Source organism: Carettochelys insculpta, chromosome 24 (genome assembly GCF_033958435.1).
Source record: "Carettochelys insculpta isolate YL-2023 chromosome 24, ASM3395843v1, whole genome shotgun sequence".
Classification (NCBI taxonomy): Eukaryota; Metazoa; Chordata; order Testudines; family Carettochelyidae; genus Carettochelys; species Carettochelys insculpta.
The window spans coordinates 5,587,165-5,604,571 of NC_134160.1; the positions used below are offsets into that span (position 1 = coordinate 5,587,165).

At 63.8% G+C, this 17,407-nt stretch overlaps 1 protein-coding gene across 1 annotated transcript in view; it reads right to left on the minus strand.

Moving 5' to 3' along the window:
* Positions 1-1,825: 1,825 nt before the first annotated feature.
* ADGRB2 (adhesion G protein-coupled receptor B2) overlaps positions 1,826-17,407 on the minus strand; it is a 70,918-nt gene continuing 55,336 nt past the window's right edge. Inside the window, exons 20-31 of the mRNA XM_074976124.1 lie at positions 16,624-16,774; positions 15,642-15,711; positions 15,419-15,485; positions 14,827-14,912; positions 10,095-10,266; positions 8,172-8,267; positions 7,403-7,442; positions 6,473-7,122; positions 4,767-4,802; positions 3,966-4,070; positions 3,060-3,113; positions 1,826-2,139 (exon numbers count right to left, since the gene is read on the minus strand). Coding sequence (XP_074832225.1) covers positions 1,960-2,139; positions 3,060-3,113; positions 3,966-4,070; positions 4,767-4,802; positions 6,473-7,122; positions 7,403-7,442; positions 8,172-8,267; positions 10,095-10,266; positions 14,827-14,912; positions 15,419-15,485; positions 15,642-15,711; positions 16,624-16,774 — 1,707 coding nt within the window. The 3' untranslated portion in view covers positions 1,826-1,959. The remainder of the gene's footprint in view (positions 2,140-3,059; positions 3,114-3,965; positions 4,071-4,766; positions 4,803-6,472; positions 7,123-7,402; positions 7,443-8,171; positions 8,268-10,094; positions 10,267-14,826; positions 14,913-15,418; positions 15,486-15,641; positions 15,712-16,623; positions 16,775-17,407) is intronic.

Here is a 17,407-nt window from a genome sequence, read left to right on the forward strand (position 1 = left end):
GGACGCACCAGCTTTCCTGCTCCTGGCCAGCCTTGGGGCAGCACTCCTGCGAAGGAAGCAATGCGCTCACAGCTCACTGGCCATGCTGGGGGGCATCCCACAATGGGGCTCCGGTGGGGCAGGAGTGGGGCGTCAAGGACAGCATCCCTCTGCCCCCGTTTCCCCCAACAGAGCTCCATGCCCCGGGAAGCTGGGGGTTGCCTCACTCTCCCCTTTGGCGCGTCCAATGGCACATCCAGCACGACCCTCACGCCCACCCTCCCCAGCCGGGGCTGGATGCACCTGGGCAGCCTAGATTGAGCCCCAGCCTAGACAACTGCAAAGGGACGGCGGCTACAAGGGCACACTCGTTTCCTGCCAGGCTAGGCCTGCAGAAAGCACCTGCCACCCTCTCTGCAGAGCGCCAGGGCACCTCCCCTTCCTACGCCAGCCCTTGCGACTTTACAGAGGGAGAGACTGGGGTGGGTGTTACCCACACAAATGTCTTTCTCCCTCCTGCACTTCAGGGACACACACCCCTTTACCCAATTCCTGTTCGGGAAAGTTGGTGGAGAATACGGGCAGCCAAAGGTGGTTTGGATTGAACTGATCTAGCCTAACACAGCAAGAGCAGCAGACAGGTGGCACTGGGACAGCGGGTAAAATGCTCAGCCTGAAGCAACAGGAGGGAATGGAAACCCAGCCCTGGGACCAGCAGGGGTGGGTGTTCGCTGAAGAGCCCCCTCTCCTTGCTAAATGGGTAGTGGAATGGGGCCCCTACCAATGGGGACAAGATTCTTGCCAGAGGAGGGATGCTCTTGATCCTGCTCGCAAGGGGCTTGAACCATTCGGTAAGGACATGAAACCAAAACCAAAGAAACAGGCTGTCAAAGCAGCTGCCCCCGGGCCTTGGGGAAGACTGTGGCTAACCTCTCCAGCTGGGTAGCGCACCGGGGAAGGCACCTGGAGGGCTATAAAATCAATTTGGCCATAATGAAGGACAACCTGGCTCACGGGGCAATGCAGAGCAGCCTGAGGCAGCAGCAGGGGCACCCCCGGCTGGGTCACAGGCCAGGGGCATATGCAGGCTCTCTCCACCCAAGCAGCAGGAATTGGCTGCCTGGGGCTCTGCTTCCCCCCAGGCTCACCTGGCACTGCATAACGCTGGCAAGGTGCAGGAAGGATTCTCGTGGCAGCAGCAGCAGCACCCACTCCAGCCCTGCGCCGAGCCCAGTGCTGCCCTGCAGGCGATGACCCCATCCCTGAGCCCAGCAGACTCTGCCCCTTGCCCTGCAAAGGAGGCCAGTTCCCCCCGGCAGCCAAGATCCACAGAGTGAACTTTTATTTGCAACAAAGACAGCGCCTGCCCCCGGGACGGAAAAGGGGGAGCAGGGAAGGGAGGGCCCCTCCCAAGGCGGGAGAGAGCCCCGTCCCGCCTGGGGGAGCAGGACAAGCGGAGGTCAGAAGGGGAAGGACAATCGGAGGAGCAGCACAGGGTCCGGCGGGCAGGAGGTGGGGCGGCTTCGAGGGACAGGGGCGTCGTTCCCAGGTGCACACGGTGCCCTGTGTGAAGAGATGCCCAGGTACAAAAGAGTTCGGCGCCGGCACCCCTGTGCCCACAGCAGCACTGCCCAGAAGTCAGGGCCCGCCAGCGCCCGCAGCCGGCCGGGCAGGGCGGGAGCGGGCGGGAGGCCGGCCGGCGTGCGCGTGCGTGTCCCATGTCCCGGGCGTGTGCCCCTAGATCCGTGGGGGTGGGTGTGTCTCCTGGTGGGCGCGTCCCCTCGGTGGGGACGGCAGGAGGGGAGAGAAAAGAAAACCCACAAGAAAAGGCGCAGGGAGGTCGAGGTGCGGGGGCGGGGGCCCGCCCGGCAGAGGGAGCCGAGTCCCACGGCCGAAGGAGGACAAACTCCCACCCCAGGGAACCAAAATCCTCTGGTCCTTTCCTCTGATTCGCCGGGGCCGGGCGTGGCTCCGCCCAGCTCACACCTCCGTCTGGAAGTCCCCTTCCACCACCTCCAGGCTCAGGCGGGGGGGCTCCCAGCTGGCGCAGTGCAGCTCCAGCGTGTCCCGCCGCTTGGGGGGCAGCGAGCTCAGCGTCATGGACTTGAGGGTGCTCCAGCTCCTCTGCTTCTGCTGCTGCTCCTCGGCCCTGGTCACCTCCTAGGAAGGGCGGAGGCAGGAGAAGCAGCTCAGAGGGGACAGAGCCACAGGGCTGGTCCCTCTGGGGCTTCGCTTCCCCCCAGGCCTGGTGGGGAAAGGGGTCCCCGCTCGCCCACCCTGGGGCTGGCCAGCCGGGTCTCTGGCACCGCCTGTGATACGGTCGGACTAGGAGAGTTTGGCTACTCAGCCTGGCAGTGAAGTGCGGGGGGTGGGAGGGCAGCCCCCTATGCCAGCCTGGGAGTGCGAAGGGGCTTTGGACCGGGCGGGAACCTGGACGCGGCCGGTGTAAGGGCTCTGCCTAGGGCTGACCCAAGCGTGCACCGCATGGCAGCCCCGGCAGGCAGCACGGCCCCGGCAGAGAGGGAGCAAAAGGCTGCCAGCGGGACGTCTTGCTCCCCCTTCACGCAGCCCCGGGAGCCAGGGCCGGGCAGGAGGGGGCTGGAAAGTGCTCCACCCTGCCCTGCCCCCTGCGCTGCCTGGACGGGAGGCCTGGCCAGGCCGGAGGGATAGACAGGACAGGGGCGTGCTGGGGGGCAGGTGGGCAGCCCCGGCGGAACACCCTCGGGCAGGGCAGGCAGATGGGGGGGCTGTGCCTAAGGATTGGCACACAGGCCGGGGGGTGCCCCAGAGCCGGCCGGGGGCGACGCACACGAGATGAAGGAGCAAGCCTGGCAGTGGCAGGACGGCCTGGGAGGGGTGAGGGCACAGGACACTGGCGAGGAGGGCGGCTGAGGGGGTCGCGGGCGGCAGTGCCATGGGAGGCCTTCCTCCGCACGGGACGGAGCGAGGCCGAGGATGGGGATGATGACATGCCGGGGTCCCTAGGACAGGGTCCGAGGGCAGCAGCTGAGCGCGAGCGCCCTGGCCCAGGGACGGGAGTGGGGCAGCCGGACGCGCGACGGGGATGGCCAGACACTTACGCTGGACGTGTTCTTTTCCCCGGCGCCCGAGGAGACGCTCCACCGCTTCTCTCTCTGGGGAGACACAGGACAGGCAGCGGGCGTCAGATGCCCCAAACACCACCCGCTCCCCTCGGCTCGGCCCCAGGCCACCGGCTACTCCCCGCAGCAGGTGCCTGGCAGGTGGGACAAGCCCCCAGGGAGTCCCCCCCGCCTGGGGAGAGGGGCGGCTGTGAAGCACAATAGCCACCTCTCGACTGGACCCTCTGCCTAAGCCCAGCCCGACGGGGTCCCTCCGGCTGAGGGAGAGGGAGGGACCGGGGCGAGCCTGCTCCAGAAAAACACCCCAGCCCTGCATCCCGGCCTCCCCGAACGCAATGGCCTGGGAGCGCTGGCTGAGCAGAGCCCTGGCTCTCCAGCTGGGGTCGGGGCCCCACAGGGGGTGGAAGGCCGGCGTGGGACTTGTTGGGACCAGTGTCCAAGTCTGAGTTCCAAGCCCAAGGGTTCACCCCTGGGCAGCGGGGCTCAGGTTACAGTCTCCCCTCCTGCAGGGCCAACCCCTTGGGCTTCCCTTTGGCCCCTGGCCTGGGGCATCGGGGCTTGGGAAGCCTCAGGCTTCATCCCCCCTGCAGGGCCGCTGCAGGGAGAGGGGCGGAATCGCTGTCTGTGGGGAGCTCCCAGGGACACCAGCCCCAGCTTCCCCCAGCAGGGGGTGCCGGACGGCACAGCTCACCGTGCACCAGCCAGGTACAGTTGGCAGCACGGTGCAGACTGGGGTCTGCCGTCTCGCACGAACAGGGGGCCACAGCCGAGGGCTTCCACCACGGACAGCCACTGGCAGCTGCCCAGGTCGGCAACGCATCCCTGGGCCCACCCCGCCTGCTGCTCTGTGGGGCTGTGGGACCAGAGCTGCCCCCCCGGCCCTACCTTGGAAGCATTGGTGGCCGGCGCCCGGTACCGGTCCATCGTGTGGAATTTCTGGTTCAGCTCGTGATAGAGTTCGGAGTGGCGCTTCCTCGTGTGCATGACTTTCTGCAAAGGCAGAGGGGGGGGGACGTACGCAGCCTCGTCAGCGCCGTTCCTTGAGACGCAGCACCCTCCCGGCCCCCGGCCCACCCCCTGCTACGGGAACAACAGCTGCAACTTGGCTCGCTCCAGCAGGGGCAGCTCGCGCGCTGGATTGCCGCCGGGCCCACGCAAAACGGTAGTTCTCGCTGGCGTGTGGCTGACACTCCTTGGCACCGGGGTGGCCAGAGGCGCTCCAGTGCCCCCCACCCTTGGGACTCCCTGCCCCGCACCCAGCAGATGGGAACAGTCACATGTGTGCAGTGAGTCCAAATCGCAGGGCGTAAATTACTCCCCTGAAGCGACAGTGCCTGATTGGAGGCAGCAGCTCTCCCCATGAACCCGGCTAAAATATTCCCAGCACCCCGCTGGCGTTTTAATCAGCCGTGAGTGCTTTTTATTGCCTGGTATAAAAGGCCTTGGAGCTCAGCTTCTCTTCCATCAGCGTCTGCTCAAATCAGGCAGGGCTGCGGCGTGCGAGGGAAACAAATAAGGAGATTTGATTTCCCAAGTTCAAGTGAACTCCTTGCTGGGCTCCTCCCCAGCCCCCATCTCTTGGTGGAGACCAAGCACCAGCCGCCTCGATGCCCCTGGCTGCTTGGGGCAGGGCGGCGCCCGCCAGGGAAATGCTGCCCCGAGAGCGCAGGCGGCGATGGCGCTTACCTCGAAATCCAGGTCGGAGTATCGTAACCTCTTCCTCTGGGGGTGAAAGAGACGCGCCGGCCAAGCCGAGCCAGGGAGAGTGGGAAAGAGAAAGATCTTTATTGGTTTATCCGGCATGGGTGGGGAAGGGCCCACGTCGCGGCCCGGCCCAGCCCGGAGGCCAGGAGAAAGAGACTAGTTTAGACCTGCCCAAAGGGGACGCTGTTCTCCCTGCCTGCAGCAGGAGACCCCCGCTGGTGAGAGCTCGGTCCCAGGAGTGGAGGGCAGCAAAAACTTCCCCTCTTGGTGGGACAGTGACTCCCTCTGCCCTTGTCTGCAGGGATGGACCTTCCCCGCTGTGCTATCTAGGCTCCTCCCCTACCTTCCTTTGCATATGGTAGTTAGCCACACAGCCTAGCTGACACCTGTGATGCCCAAAGTCTTAGGGGGTGGGTACCACTGCCATGGCAACCGTTACTATAGCGCCTGTCCATCTTTGAATGCACTTTGCCTTCCAACCCCCCTAGGACGTGGGTAACGGTGGGCTGTTGCCCCATGATAGCGCTGGGACTTAGGGACTCGCCCCCCCATTGCATCCTGGGAATCAGAGCCAGAGTTCCCACCACCCAGTTGAGAGCCCCAAGTGTCGGGCCACAGCAGTAGCATCTTGTTGGGGTGAGGATCCTTCCAGCCCTCGGGGCTTTGTGATTCCTTATGAGCAACTGGGAGGGATGTTTGGCGCCTGGGAAGGCCCCAGATTGGATCTGCTTTAGAAGAGAATCCAGCAGGGGAATGTTCGGGCTCTGTCACCAAGAAGGTTAAAGTGATACTAACCGGTGACTAACACCTGTCACCGGAGGAAGTCCAAGCACCGGCCAACTGCTAACTAAATCTCCCCAGCCAGTCCAGAAGCCTCATCCCCAGCTTGCAGTGGGGTAAACTGAGGCACGGCGTAGCAACGTGACTGGTGCAGAAACGAGTGGCGGAGCCGGGAAGAGACTCCCAATGGACCCTGCCCCCAACAGCAAACCCTTCGCCACCCTTTCGACGTGTCACACGGACACAGGGTGTGCAAACATCCCCCTGGAACTTCACAGCCAGCAGTTAATTAATACACACTATTCCCAGAGTGGGCTGCTGGCCACGGGGTGACAGCGGGCGGGGGCGGGGCCCAGCCAGGGGAAGGCTCCCCTGGGTGCAGCGGGAAGTTGGGAAAAGGACTGAGCTAAAGGGAAGGGAAATCCCACAAGTGCAGCACCCTGGCTCCTCCCAAGGGGTGAGATGCCCCAGAGCTGGCAAGCGACGGCTCCAAGCTGGTCACCGCACAGATGTGCCGGGGTGGGAGGGAGACAGTCCTGGGCACAAACAGATCCCAGGTCCCTGGCACCTCACAGCACAAGCAGCCCTGAGACGCAGCTTCACAGGCCCTGCAGGAGAGAGAGCGCTGTGCACACACCCATGCTCACACCCCTCTGCTTGTGGCCTCGCACACGCGTGCATGCGGTCATAGCATTTGCTCAACCGTCCGCTGTCCCTCTCATGTGCTCGCTGCTGCCTTGGGCATGCGCATCCCTCCTGTGCACTCAAACACCCACTGGCACACGTGCATTCACTTGCACAAACACACACTTGTGCAGTCCCTTGCACGCACGCACCCTCCTGCTCTTCCCTCCCCCCAGGAGCGGCAGCCTCTTGGCCCGGGGCGGGGGAGGGGAGGGGGAGCTCACCTCGAGCGACCCCACTTTCATGGCGGAGCCTGGCACAGTGCGGGGCATGGTGCGGCTGCGCTCTGTGAGCTCTGAGGCCAGGATCTGCCGCACGGTGGGGTGCTGCTTGAACTGCAGGCTGTAGGGGTGCTTCACCGTGCTGTAGGGCTGGTTCAAGTTCACATTGATGCGGTCCACCGAGACGAAGCCGGGGTAGGCCTCCGCCTCAGCCGCCCGGTGCCCTTTGCCCACGCGCGCCGCCTCCTCCACCTTGATGTTCAGCTTGCCCTCGTCCCGGCCGAAGGGCTTGAGGCTCACCGTCCGGCGGGGCAGCACCATGTAGTCGCTCTCCAGCGCCGGCTCCGGCGGCTGCATCCAGCCGTAATCCGCCTGCCGCAGGTTGCTGTCCGTGCACAGGTAGACGGGCCCCCGGCTGTCCAGGTTGACGTCCTTGGCAGGCGGGTCGCTGAGCTCGTTCAGCCCCTTGTGCGCCAGTTTGGGCACCTGCACCAGGATGCTGGTGGGAGGGATGTTCCCGGGCAGGCTGGAGAAGCCCAGGCTGCCCTCGGAGCCGGGGTGGAGCTTGGGGTCCTCGTCGCCGTCCAGGGAGATGCGCGACAAGGCGCCTGTGATGGTGGCGGGGTTGCACGCGTTCACCTCCTTGAAAAGGACTAGTGGGATGGCGAGAGGAGGCGGACACGGCTCAGCCGCCGACAGGCAATGTGCAATATATCTGCCCACCCCTGGGGTTCCTGGAGGGGGCTGGCTCTGCTTTAAGTGGTATTAATACCCGGCTGTTACCCCACAGCACCCCGCTGGCACAGCTCCACTTAGCTCCTCCCCCTTAATAAGGCCCTCCCCTTCTTGCTTAAAGGGGTGTGCAGCTCTGGGGCCCTGTCCTCCCACGTCCCCCTCCCAAGCCCTGCCCCCGGGAGCAGACCCGGGCCTCACCTGTCTGACACGCCAGGTCAACGTCCTTTTCAAAGTCTGTCTATAAGAACAGAGAAAAGGGGCAGGAGGGAGACCCAGAGGGATTAATGCACCGCAGGCAGCGAGCGGGGCTGAAGGAGCCATGCAGCAGGGCTTCGGGGGTCCGTCTGCACTGCAGCCAGGAGGGCTGACTCCCAGACCAATGCACACTCACAGTGTAACCACGCTGGCCAGCCACTGAGTCCAAGCCCACCTGGGCTGAGGGCGAGTGCATCGCGTGGCCAGGCTGAGCTACCCCACCGCCAGGGCCGCAGGGTTCCCATTGCTCCAGCTGCGCTAGCCTGGCCAGTCTGCATGGGCCCCAGGCTGCCCAGCAGGGTTCCTGATAACTTTTTCCATCCATGGGTGGAATAAATCTTGTTCTGTGCACCGAGGCATGTGCAGACGAACACCACCAATAGAAACACAGGCTGCCAGCTGTGGACACTCTGCTAATCAGCTGGGTGGCACCTGACTCTCTCTTGGGCAACTGCCCAGGTGCACAGCTTAGAGGGAACACAGCTGCACAGTTGCCTGGACCCGGTCCCCCGGTGTCTGCTCACCCCATTCCACCACAGCCCCGGCCCTGGGCCGCCCATTTGCCCCACAGAATCTGCCCACCCCGGGTCACCCCTGCCCAGGTCTTCTGCTATCTGTTCACCCTGTACCACCCCAGGCCAGCCCCTGCGCTGCCCACTCCTCCCAAGCTGCCCGGCCCTGGCCCTGCGCTCCCGGCCGATCGTTCACTCACCATGATCTGCAGCTGGCCGTTCTTGCAGGAGTCGGGCGAGTTCTCATTCTCGTTGCTCTTGCACACGCCCATCTGGCACTTTACCACGTCCTGCACCTGGTGAGGCAGGGGCTGTGGTTGCTGCCCCATCTGGCCAATCCTCACCCTCTGCCAGATCCCCCCTGTCCCCAGCCAACCCCGGTGCCCTGCCAAGATCCACCCGCCAAGCCTCATTGCCTGCCTGGGTCTGCCCCTCTGCGCCCAGCCTGGTGCTAGACAGTAACTGGGGAGAGGGGCAGCCGGGACCCTGGGCCGGGCTTGACAACCCAGTGCCAGCTGGAGCTCTGGGGGAGTGGAGGTTTGCCCGCAGGCCACTGACCTAGTGCAAAGGCAGCGCCCCCTGTATTCCCCCTACCCAGGGGGAATTTCATCCCCGGGCCACCGCAGAGCCGCCTCTCCCTCCCCTGCCCTTGTGTCACCTCTGCCCTGCAATGCCATAAGCACCTTTCCCACGCCCCACTGTGGAGCACCAGTGCCTGGGTGGGACCCTTCCACCAGCCACGAGCTAGCCAGCTCGCCCTCCACCCAGACACCACACAGCTCCTGCTGCCGGGGGAGCTGCTCCCTTGCAGGTATTTATAGACCAGCCTCATCTCTTCAGAGACGCCTCTTTACTAGACTCTATAAACCCTGACCCCCTGCCCGGCTTGGTATTCCACCAGGAGGCTGCTGCGGGTAACCTCCCCAGGCGGTCACAAGGACAGAGCCGTTCGGAGCTCCTGGCTGGTGACCGGCTGGGCTGGAAGCTCGCAAAGAAGGACCTCGCTCTCAGGCTGGGTTGACAGAGCTGCCGCTCACAGCGCAGCGGGGAAGAGGGAGATCCGGGCCGCAGAGGGACAGGCTGGGAAGGACACAGTGCTCTCCGGAGGGAGGGAGGATGGGCAGAAATCCATCCCCGCCCACCCCCGGAGCTGGGCAGCACCAGCAGGCTGCGTTCCACTCTGGGCTGGGCTGTCACAGCTGCCCGCAGCCGGGTTACGCGAGGCAGGTGTTTGGCTGGCTGCCTCCACAACAGCAAGTCGCACGCTGCACACCAAGGGCCTCCTTCCCACCACCCTGCCCCTGCACTCCCACCACGGCTTTGCACAGGAGGCCAAGCCAGCCCCCGCCCTGGCAACAACGGGCGCCTGGTTCCACGGAGGCCATCCTAGATCTTCGGGTGCCCTATGCAGCCTGAGCACCTGAACCTTCTGGGCTGGGGAGCAGGGCGGCAACTCTGCCATGGCAGGGCTGTGCTCGGGCTCGGGGGCAGGCGCAGGGCAGGGAGGCGGTGGATGGGGGAGCAGTGCCCCACCGGAGCTGCAGGCTGGGAAGCAGCCAGAGCAGTGGGTGCAGGACTGGGGGATTTGGCCATTGGGGCTGTGGGCACAGTGTGTGTATGAGCGGGGAAGGCTGAGGGGCTGGAAGATTGGGCCAGGAAGCAGGCAGACGGGAGGCCAGGGAACCGGAGCTGCTTGAGGCAGCATTGTCCTCCGGCTGTGCTCGATGTACATGGGCGAGCACGGGGCTAAGTGGTACCCCAGATCCAGTGGTGCCCTACACAGCTGCGCATGCTGCGGCTGCTGAGGGACGGCTCTGGGGTCAGGCCCAGGGAGCACCTTTTGCTGCACAAGGCGTGACACCCAGTAGTGCAGGCTCCCACGTGTGCAAGGCCGGGCGGTCGCACGTGCAAATCTACATGTGCACGTCTAGAGGCAGGCTGAGCCACGGGTGGAGAGGGAGGAGGGATGGGAGCCCAGTCCCTGCTCAGACAGGAGTTAGAACAACTTGGCTGCATGTGTGCCCTGATGGCAGGGTGGGGCGGCATGGAGCAGGGCAGGGTGGAGCAGAGCAGGGCAGGGCGGAGCAGGGCAGGGAAGCGCAGGGCTTGCAGCCGGGCCCCACCTCTCGGCGCAGGAAGCAGTGCACCGTGATGATGACGAAGCCCTGCACTGAGTTGAAGACGGCGAAGAGGACCTGGAAGAGGATGGAGCGCCGGTCGGTCATGGCGAGCACGGCCGACATCCAGGTGAGCGCCAGCAGGGGCAGAACCACGCAGGAGCTCCACAGCGACGCCCTGGGCGGGGAGAGGGAGGGACGGGGGTGCAGTGTTATTGGATTCGAAAACAAACGCGCAAAACATTATTGCAACCACCGTCCTCGGTTTGCACCAAACCCTGGGCCACAGGAGGCGTCTCAGGAAAGCTGATGAGTCACTGAGGCTGCTGCCTTTAAATCGTTTTCACATGGGGAGTTGTATGTATTGGCTCTGGGCTTGTAGCTGAAATTTCCGTCTCTGGGACTTCTTGTGAAAGGTTCCAGGTCTGGTGAAGCCAAACTTGCTTCCAGTCCACCCGTGAGCAGACACACAATGGCAGCTTGCCCAAGAGGACACAGACGGGTGCTTCCACCCAGGGTGGACCAATGGAATTCCCTCCACATGGGCCAGGGTATAAAGGTGACCCCGAGAGTTCCTCCATCTGCCTTCACTCCAGCTCCTCACTTCAGGAACATCTCGGCTACGCAGAGCCCAGGAGAATGGCCGACCCATCCTAACAAAGGACGTACTCCAGAGCCTGCCAAGATAGCAGCCTGCTCCTCTGCTGCGAACCTGCCCCAAGAACTTTGTGACAGGGGTCTGAAATTTAATTGCATTAATGATTTTACTCTCCCCCGACTCTTTCTTTTGATTAATAAACATTCTCATTCCAAAGGACAGGCCCAGCGTGCTCTTTTGGGTGGGATCTGAGATCTCCATTGACCTGGGAACGTGGCTGCTCCTTTGGGACTGGAAGAACCCGTGTGGATTTGGTGAGACTGGTTTTCAGACCCTCGCATCGGTGCGAGGAGGGGACGGGTTGTGGCACAAGGGATGCTGGAGTGAGCCAGAGAATGGCTTGTGCCACTGACTTCTCGCTGGCCAGGGTGGCAAGTGAAGTGGTGGGTTTGGTGCCTGAGAGGGGAGAACCCCCTGGCTCTGGGGCTGTACATAGCTCTGTTTGACACAACGTGCCCTGGTTTGGGTGCCTGGGGAAAACTCCAGCATTGCAGAGGGTGAGACAGACACGCGCCAGGGCCAATCGCCGGGGCGGGCGCTGCTGAGAAAGAACAGCGGCTCTTCCCAACGGAGCTGGAGGAGCCCCAGGGTTGGTGCTCCGGGGGCACAGCCAGTGTCCACAGCGCTAGGAAAACCAAGTGCCTTCCGCCTGCCCTCACTGCGGCGCCGCTGGAGAGATCCTGCCGGTCACACCTGGCGGTGCCAGTAGGATGGCACAACCGTGGCAGTCCAGCTGGTTTGGGGCCTCTCTGCCAAGGCTGCCAAAAGGGCGCCAGCTCCCCCCAGGGGGGCATGGAGAGACCCAGCAGGCTCCTCCCAGGTAGGCCAACACCGCTGCTCCCACACCGACCTGCATTGGACCAGGCTCTGGATCCCGGAGCCGTTCAGTGCTGCCTTCCCGAGCGGCATTCAAGCCCAGACTGCTAAAGGGATTTAGCTCTAAATCGACCAAAGGGACTTGAACTCCTAAGTGCCTAATCCCCTTCTAGAAAGGAGCCTGAGGGTCCTAAATCCATTAGGCGCTGCAATGCTGAAATCCAGGCCAAAGAGCCCTGCCCCTTCTTGCACGGAGGAAGACGGGGAAGCTTAACGTCCGTCGGGTGACCCAAGCACGCGAGCTCCTGCAGAGAGGCAGGGCGCACAGCTCACGAGCTTCAACAACCTCCTCCTTCTAAGGGCTCTGCTCGGGAAGTGCCTCTTGGAGATGGAAGAGGGAGAAGGCGCCGGGTTTGGATGGGAGAGCCTGGCTGCCCATGCTCGGGGCTCAGCTCTAGGTGCACATGGCACAAGCCAGTCACGCCAGGGCTTGGATTGCAGCTGAACAGTCCTCTCCCTGCTCCCTTCTGCCTTGGGGAAGTTGTGAGCTGGCTTGGGTCTCACACTGAGCCCCACTTCTGCACCGCGCTGCCAGATTTACGAGGCAGAGCTCGGCCCGCGTCATTTGTGAGCTCACCATCTCCCCCCGTGCGAAAGGAGTGCCACGAGGCCTTTTGCACGGGTGCGAAACCTTGGGCCAAGGGCAGGGTTGGAGGAGGCCCGTTGCATCTACACGGGTGTGGCTACTCGCGTGCGTGAAGTCACTCCGGATTGGCACCGTGCGAGAGAGAATCGGGCCCCCGGGCGATACCACCAGGAGGGTATTCCTCCGCATTTCTGGTGCCTGTTTGTCCTTCTTCCCCTGAGCCCTGTATGCCTGGGACAAGCCCCAGCGGGCGGCTGCTGTTAGCCAAGCGCCATTCAATTAGCCCGAGGATGCCGCCGCACCCGCATCTCTCGCCGAATAACCAGAAACGGTTCTGGGCCGGACGGGGGGAACAAGATGACGTATCACAGACGGCCGAACCAGGAGAGCGGCCTGGGCTGTGGAGGTGGCTGGCCAGCCCCTCTCCTGGTCGTGGACTGCAGGGCGCAGAGCATGGCCCCAGGCGGGGGCTGCAGGGGAGGCTCACTCCAGGCCTCTCCTCAAAGGCTGCAAGGGGGCCAGGGGGTGGGGTGAGGAAGGGGCAGGGTGCGTGCAGTGAGGCTGGGGGTGCCTGGTGCATGGGGCAGTGCGGGACACTCAGGGAGGTGTTTGGCAGGGGGGTGGCGTAGCCTGAATCCCCCCTTCCTGCATTCTCCAAACAAGCACAAGTACTTGGGGCTTTAAAGGAGGAGGATTCTCCAAACTGCTTCGGGGGGATTTCCCCAGCAACGTGAGGTAGGTCCAGCATGGCTGTGCCCCCCCCCGCCCCCCCCGCGTCTCCAGCTGCCACTGCCAGGAGCCCTGCGCCGAGATCGTCAGTGGCTGGGTTCTCCCACAGGCACGGCCAGAGCCAGCCCGCCACCCGCAGAGCCCAGGCCGGGACTAGAGTCAGCTTCCCTGGCTCCCTGCACGCTGCCCTGCCCCAGAGGGGAGCCAGGCCCCCGGGGGACATGCCCTCAGCCACCTTCCTGCTGGGACTGCCAAGGAAGGAGGCAGCATCACCCGGGCGGGTTCCAGTGCCAGAAACCACGTGGCCATGGACTGGGCCCCCCCAAACTCCACAGGTTCAGCCCCCAGGGACGGGACGGGCAGAGGGGGCAGCGGCTCTGTAGGGCACTGCCAGCCCTGCTGAGCCCCAGAGACGGCGCCCGGCCCAACTCCCCATCTCCCATCACCACGTGGGCCACAGGCTCCCTGCAACCAGGAGGGCACCCGGGCAGAGTCAGGCCCCCGGGGATTCAGCTCCTCTCTGCTGTCTTCCCACACCGGCTGCCCAGTCCCCACTCCCCAGCTGCTCTTCTCCCCACAGATCCTGCTCCCCCCCCATCCCCTGGGCCGGGAGCCCGCCCCTGGGATGCCCTGCGAGGTCTCCACATAGCAAACACTCAGGGAGCCCGTCGGGGGGGACACCACGGCTGCTAACGGCTACAGAGCCAGCGCTCCCTGGTTCTCACCCCCAGTGGGGAGAGGGGTGGGGAATGAGCCCCCCGGCCCGGCCCTAGGTGGCACGTTTTCTGATGAGCAGCAGGGAGCATGCAGAAGTGAGGCAGCCCGAGCCCCAACGCACAGGCAAAGCAGGGAGCAGCAGCCGCACAGGCAAAGCCCCCAGCTGGCCAGCCAAGCGTCCTGCGCGGGCAGGTCCCGGGGACTGCTGTGCGCGAGAGCGAGCGAGCGAGCGCGCGAGCAGAGAGGAGGCAGAGACTAACATGGCGCCGCCGGCCGTGGCGGAGGTCAGGGCCGTGCTGGACACCACGCCGCATTTGGTGCATTTCAGCAGCAGGCGGCCGCAGGCGGGCTGCTTCCAGCTGTGGGCCCCACCCCCCAGGAGAGCCGCGGGCCAGGGGGCGGGAGGCAGCGGGCCAGGCGGGAGGGGACGGACGGACACAGACAAAGCAAATGGGAGAAACAGAGAGAGAGAGAGAGAGAGACGATTAGTTGCAGGCCGGCAGGCTGGGTGGTTAGTGACTAGCGTGGGGCTGGCAGCTCTCACCAAGGGGCTCTGCGGTGGGCTCCCCGTTCCCTGTCTGAACGGCAGCCCCCCAGCGCTCCTGCTCCCCCCAGCCCAGCACAGCTCTCAGACAATGCCCGTTCCCACGGAGAGGCTCAGCCAGCTGCCCTGCTGGGAACAGGGGCAGGGACCGGGGCACTCAGGGTAGCAATTGGCACAAACAGCCCACCTGCTGCTGTCAGCTCTGTGCCAGTCTCCCCTGGCCCTGGTATTTCCCCAGCTGCTGGCTAAGCCTGCTGGGGTGCTGCTAGGCGGCTGGGACGTGTTTCACCTTCTGGGGGTGTCTTTCTGGATGTGGGGGGGATTATCTGCCAGGTGGGGATGGCACATCATTGGGGCCAAGGGGCAAAGGGCACCTCTTGGAAATCCATTCTCCACTCCCTGCTTTGCCAGCCGAGAAGGAATCCTGCTGAGCACTGGGCAGACTTCACTTCACTTGTGAGCAGCTGCAGCCGAGCCCAGGTGCAGTGACACAGCCCAGGGGGCTCTTAACCCCCCGACCTTTGGCTCCTCAACACAACAGGGACACGGACTGCCTGGCAGTGCCCCAGCTCCTCTGACTGCCCCTGGGCCGCCAAAGGAGAGAGAGCAGCAGCTCCGGGGTACTTACCCGGCTCGCTGCTTTTTGGACTTATCTGAAATGCCGTCGCGAGACATGAGCTTGTTGAAGACAATGATCCCAATGAGCATATTGACCTGGTTGGGAGAGAGGGAGAGCGACGGCGCTGCAGGGTGGTGACCCCACACGGGGGATGCAGAGCTGGGCAGCGTCCCCCACATGCTCCACCCCACCCCAGGGGCAGGGAGGGACCGGGCTGTGTGGGGAGCATGGGAGAGTCGAGAGAGGCTGCGAGGAGAACGCCACAGCTGGGGCTGGGCGGGGAATGGGGCCAGGGTTCCCTGTAAGCTGAGCGCTTGGGCAGCTGCCCAAGAGAGTCAATTATCACCCAGCTGATTAGCAGAGCGCCTGCAGCCGGCAGCCTGTGTTTCTATGGGTGGTGCACATCCGCTCACACCTCGGTGCACGTAACAAATTGTATTCTGCACATGGATGGAAAAAATTAGAGGGTGCGCTGAACGGGACCCTGGGGGAGGAGAAACAGGGTCGTAGGGGCCAAGGGGCCAGAGGTGTCAGAGCCCAAGTGGGGAGAGACAGAGAGACAAGACTCGGCTCTTCAGCCAAGGCTGTCGCTCACACCTACCAGCACGATGACAGCAGCAGGGCCCACGAAGGCATAGAGCAGCCCGCCTTCCAGGGAGAGCCAGCAGCTGCAGAGAGGGGGACAGGCAGACGGAATTACCCCACCCCATCCACACTCTGCTCCCCACCCTGACCCGGGGCACCCTGCCTGTGCCGCAGCCAGGGCTGTGTCCTTCCCAGCGCAGAGCCCCTTGTACGCCCCCCAGCTTCACTGCAACACTCACTAGCTCGCTGTGCCGTAGCCTTTGGTCCGTGTGAAGCCGACGGAGACCGCAACCACCAGGGCCGGCAAACCTACGGGGAGAGGAGACAATGGCCAGGAGCTGTAGGGGGGCTCAGCACCCACCTGCTCCCCGCACACCAATGGGGAGCCCCCTCCATAGCTTCCCCATGGACAGCTGTGCAGCATCCCACCCCGTGGCGAACAACGGAGTAGCACGAGTCGCTGGCAGCAGAGCATGGGGGAAGAAACGCCCCGGCCCCTACCTGACTACACACCCAAACCAGCAGGCGCGAGCAGGGTCAGCACGTGCGGTGGGTCTGTCTCTGAGGCACCCGCGGGGGCCCGAAAACACCCAGCAGCTCTGTGCGGCCCAGCACTAGCACAGCTAGACGCGCAAGAGCCCGGCAGCCCACAGCACCTCCGGGTTCACTCTGCCCCAGGGAGAGTCGCGGCTCGGGGGCCGGGGCCGGGCAGCTGTGTGCATGGTGCAGCACAGAAGAGGATGCTGCTAGAATTAGGTCCGAGTCACGCCCCAGTTTAGAACCTGGTACCAGTGTGGATCCAGGTCCGGACCAGGGTGCTGCTCTGGACTGCCTCCCCGCCCGCAGGAACATCCAGAGGCAGCCCAAATTGCTTGGACACGGCTTGTTCATTGGGCATTCAAGACTGGATGGGGTGATTAACTCCTGGGTGTAGAGTGCAGTTATCCCCTCAGTGGGGAAGGAACACAGTCCAGTCATCCCTGGAGGGAGGACGCCAGGCGGCCAGCCCCAGCTCTGCCTCTGATTAGCTGCATGGCCTTGGGCGAGCCACTTCCCCGCTCAGTGCCTCAGTTTCCCCACCTGTGACGGGACGGTGATACCGCTCACCCAGAGACAGAGTCTGAGCGTACCAGGTGCTTCCCTCCACCCTGGCCGTTAGACTCCGCCCCTTTCCCGAGGGGGACCCACAGCTGGTGGGGGACGGCGAGTGAGGCATCTTACCCCAGCCCAGGCACAGGAAGCGTTTCCTGACCAGGCGCGTCCGGATCCGGCCGATCACAGCCAGGTAGGACTGCCAGGCCTCGGTCAGCACCCAGCAGAAGGACGAGAGGAAGAAGAAATGCAGGAAGGCGGCCGTCATGGTGCACACGCCCTGTGAGGAGAGACAGAGACGCCAGTCACTTGGTGCTTCTCAGGGTCCAGCACTCCCTGCCACTGTTAACCTTGGGCTGGATACTCTCTGAACCCAACAGGAAGGAGCAGCATAAGCCAGCGGGGAGCCTGACGCAGAGCCTGGCAAGAGGCAGTGTTCCCTCTCATTTTTCCACCCATGTGTGGAATAAATTTTATGTGCACCAAAGCACGTGGAGGTGTGCACCACCCACAGAGCCAGGCCGCCGGCTGTAGGCGCCCTGTTAATCGGCTGGGTGGCAGCTGAATCTCTCCTGGGCGGCTGCCAAACACTCCGCTTCCAGGGAATGCAGGTAACAGGTATGATGCTGGCTGACCAGACGCCAGCTCCAGGCGAGGATCCTGTGCCGAACGCTGGAAACTGCGCAGCACGACTCAGTCTGGCTCGTGGGAGCATGGTTCAAGCTGGGACTCAACTGTAAGAAAGCTTGTGAGTCACAAACAACCTGAATCAATTCCACCGAAAATAACAGCCCCGGGGCTGATTTCTGAGTCTCTGAGATTGTGTAAATCACCAGCCAGGAGGGAGATATTAATTAGCAGAGCCCTGCAAATCTGCAGCTGTCTGCTCTGTACCCGCAGCCCTGGATGCAGC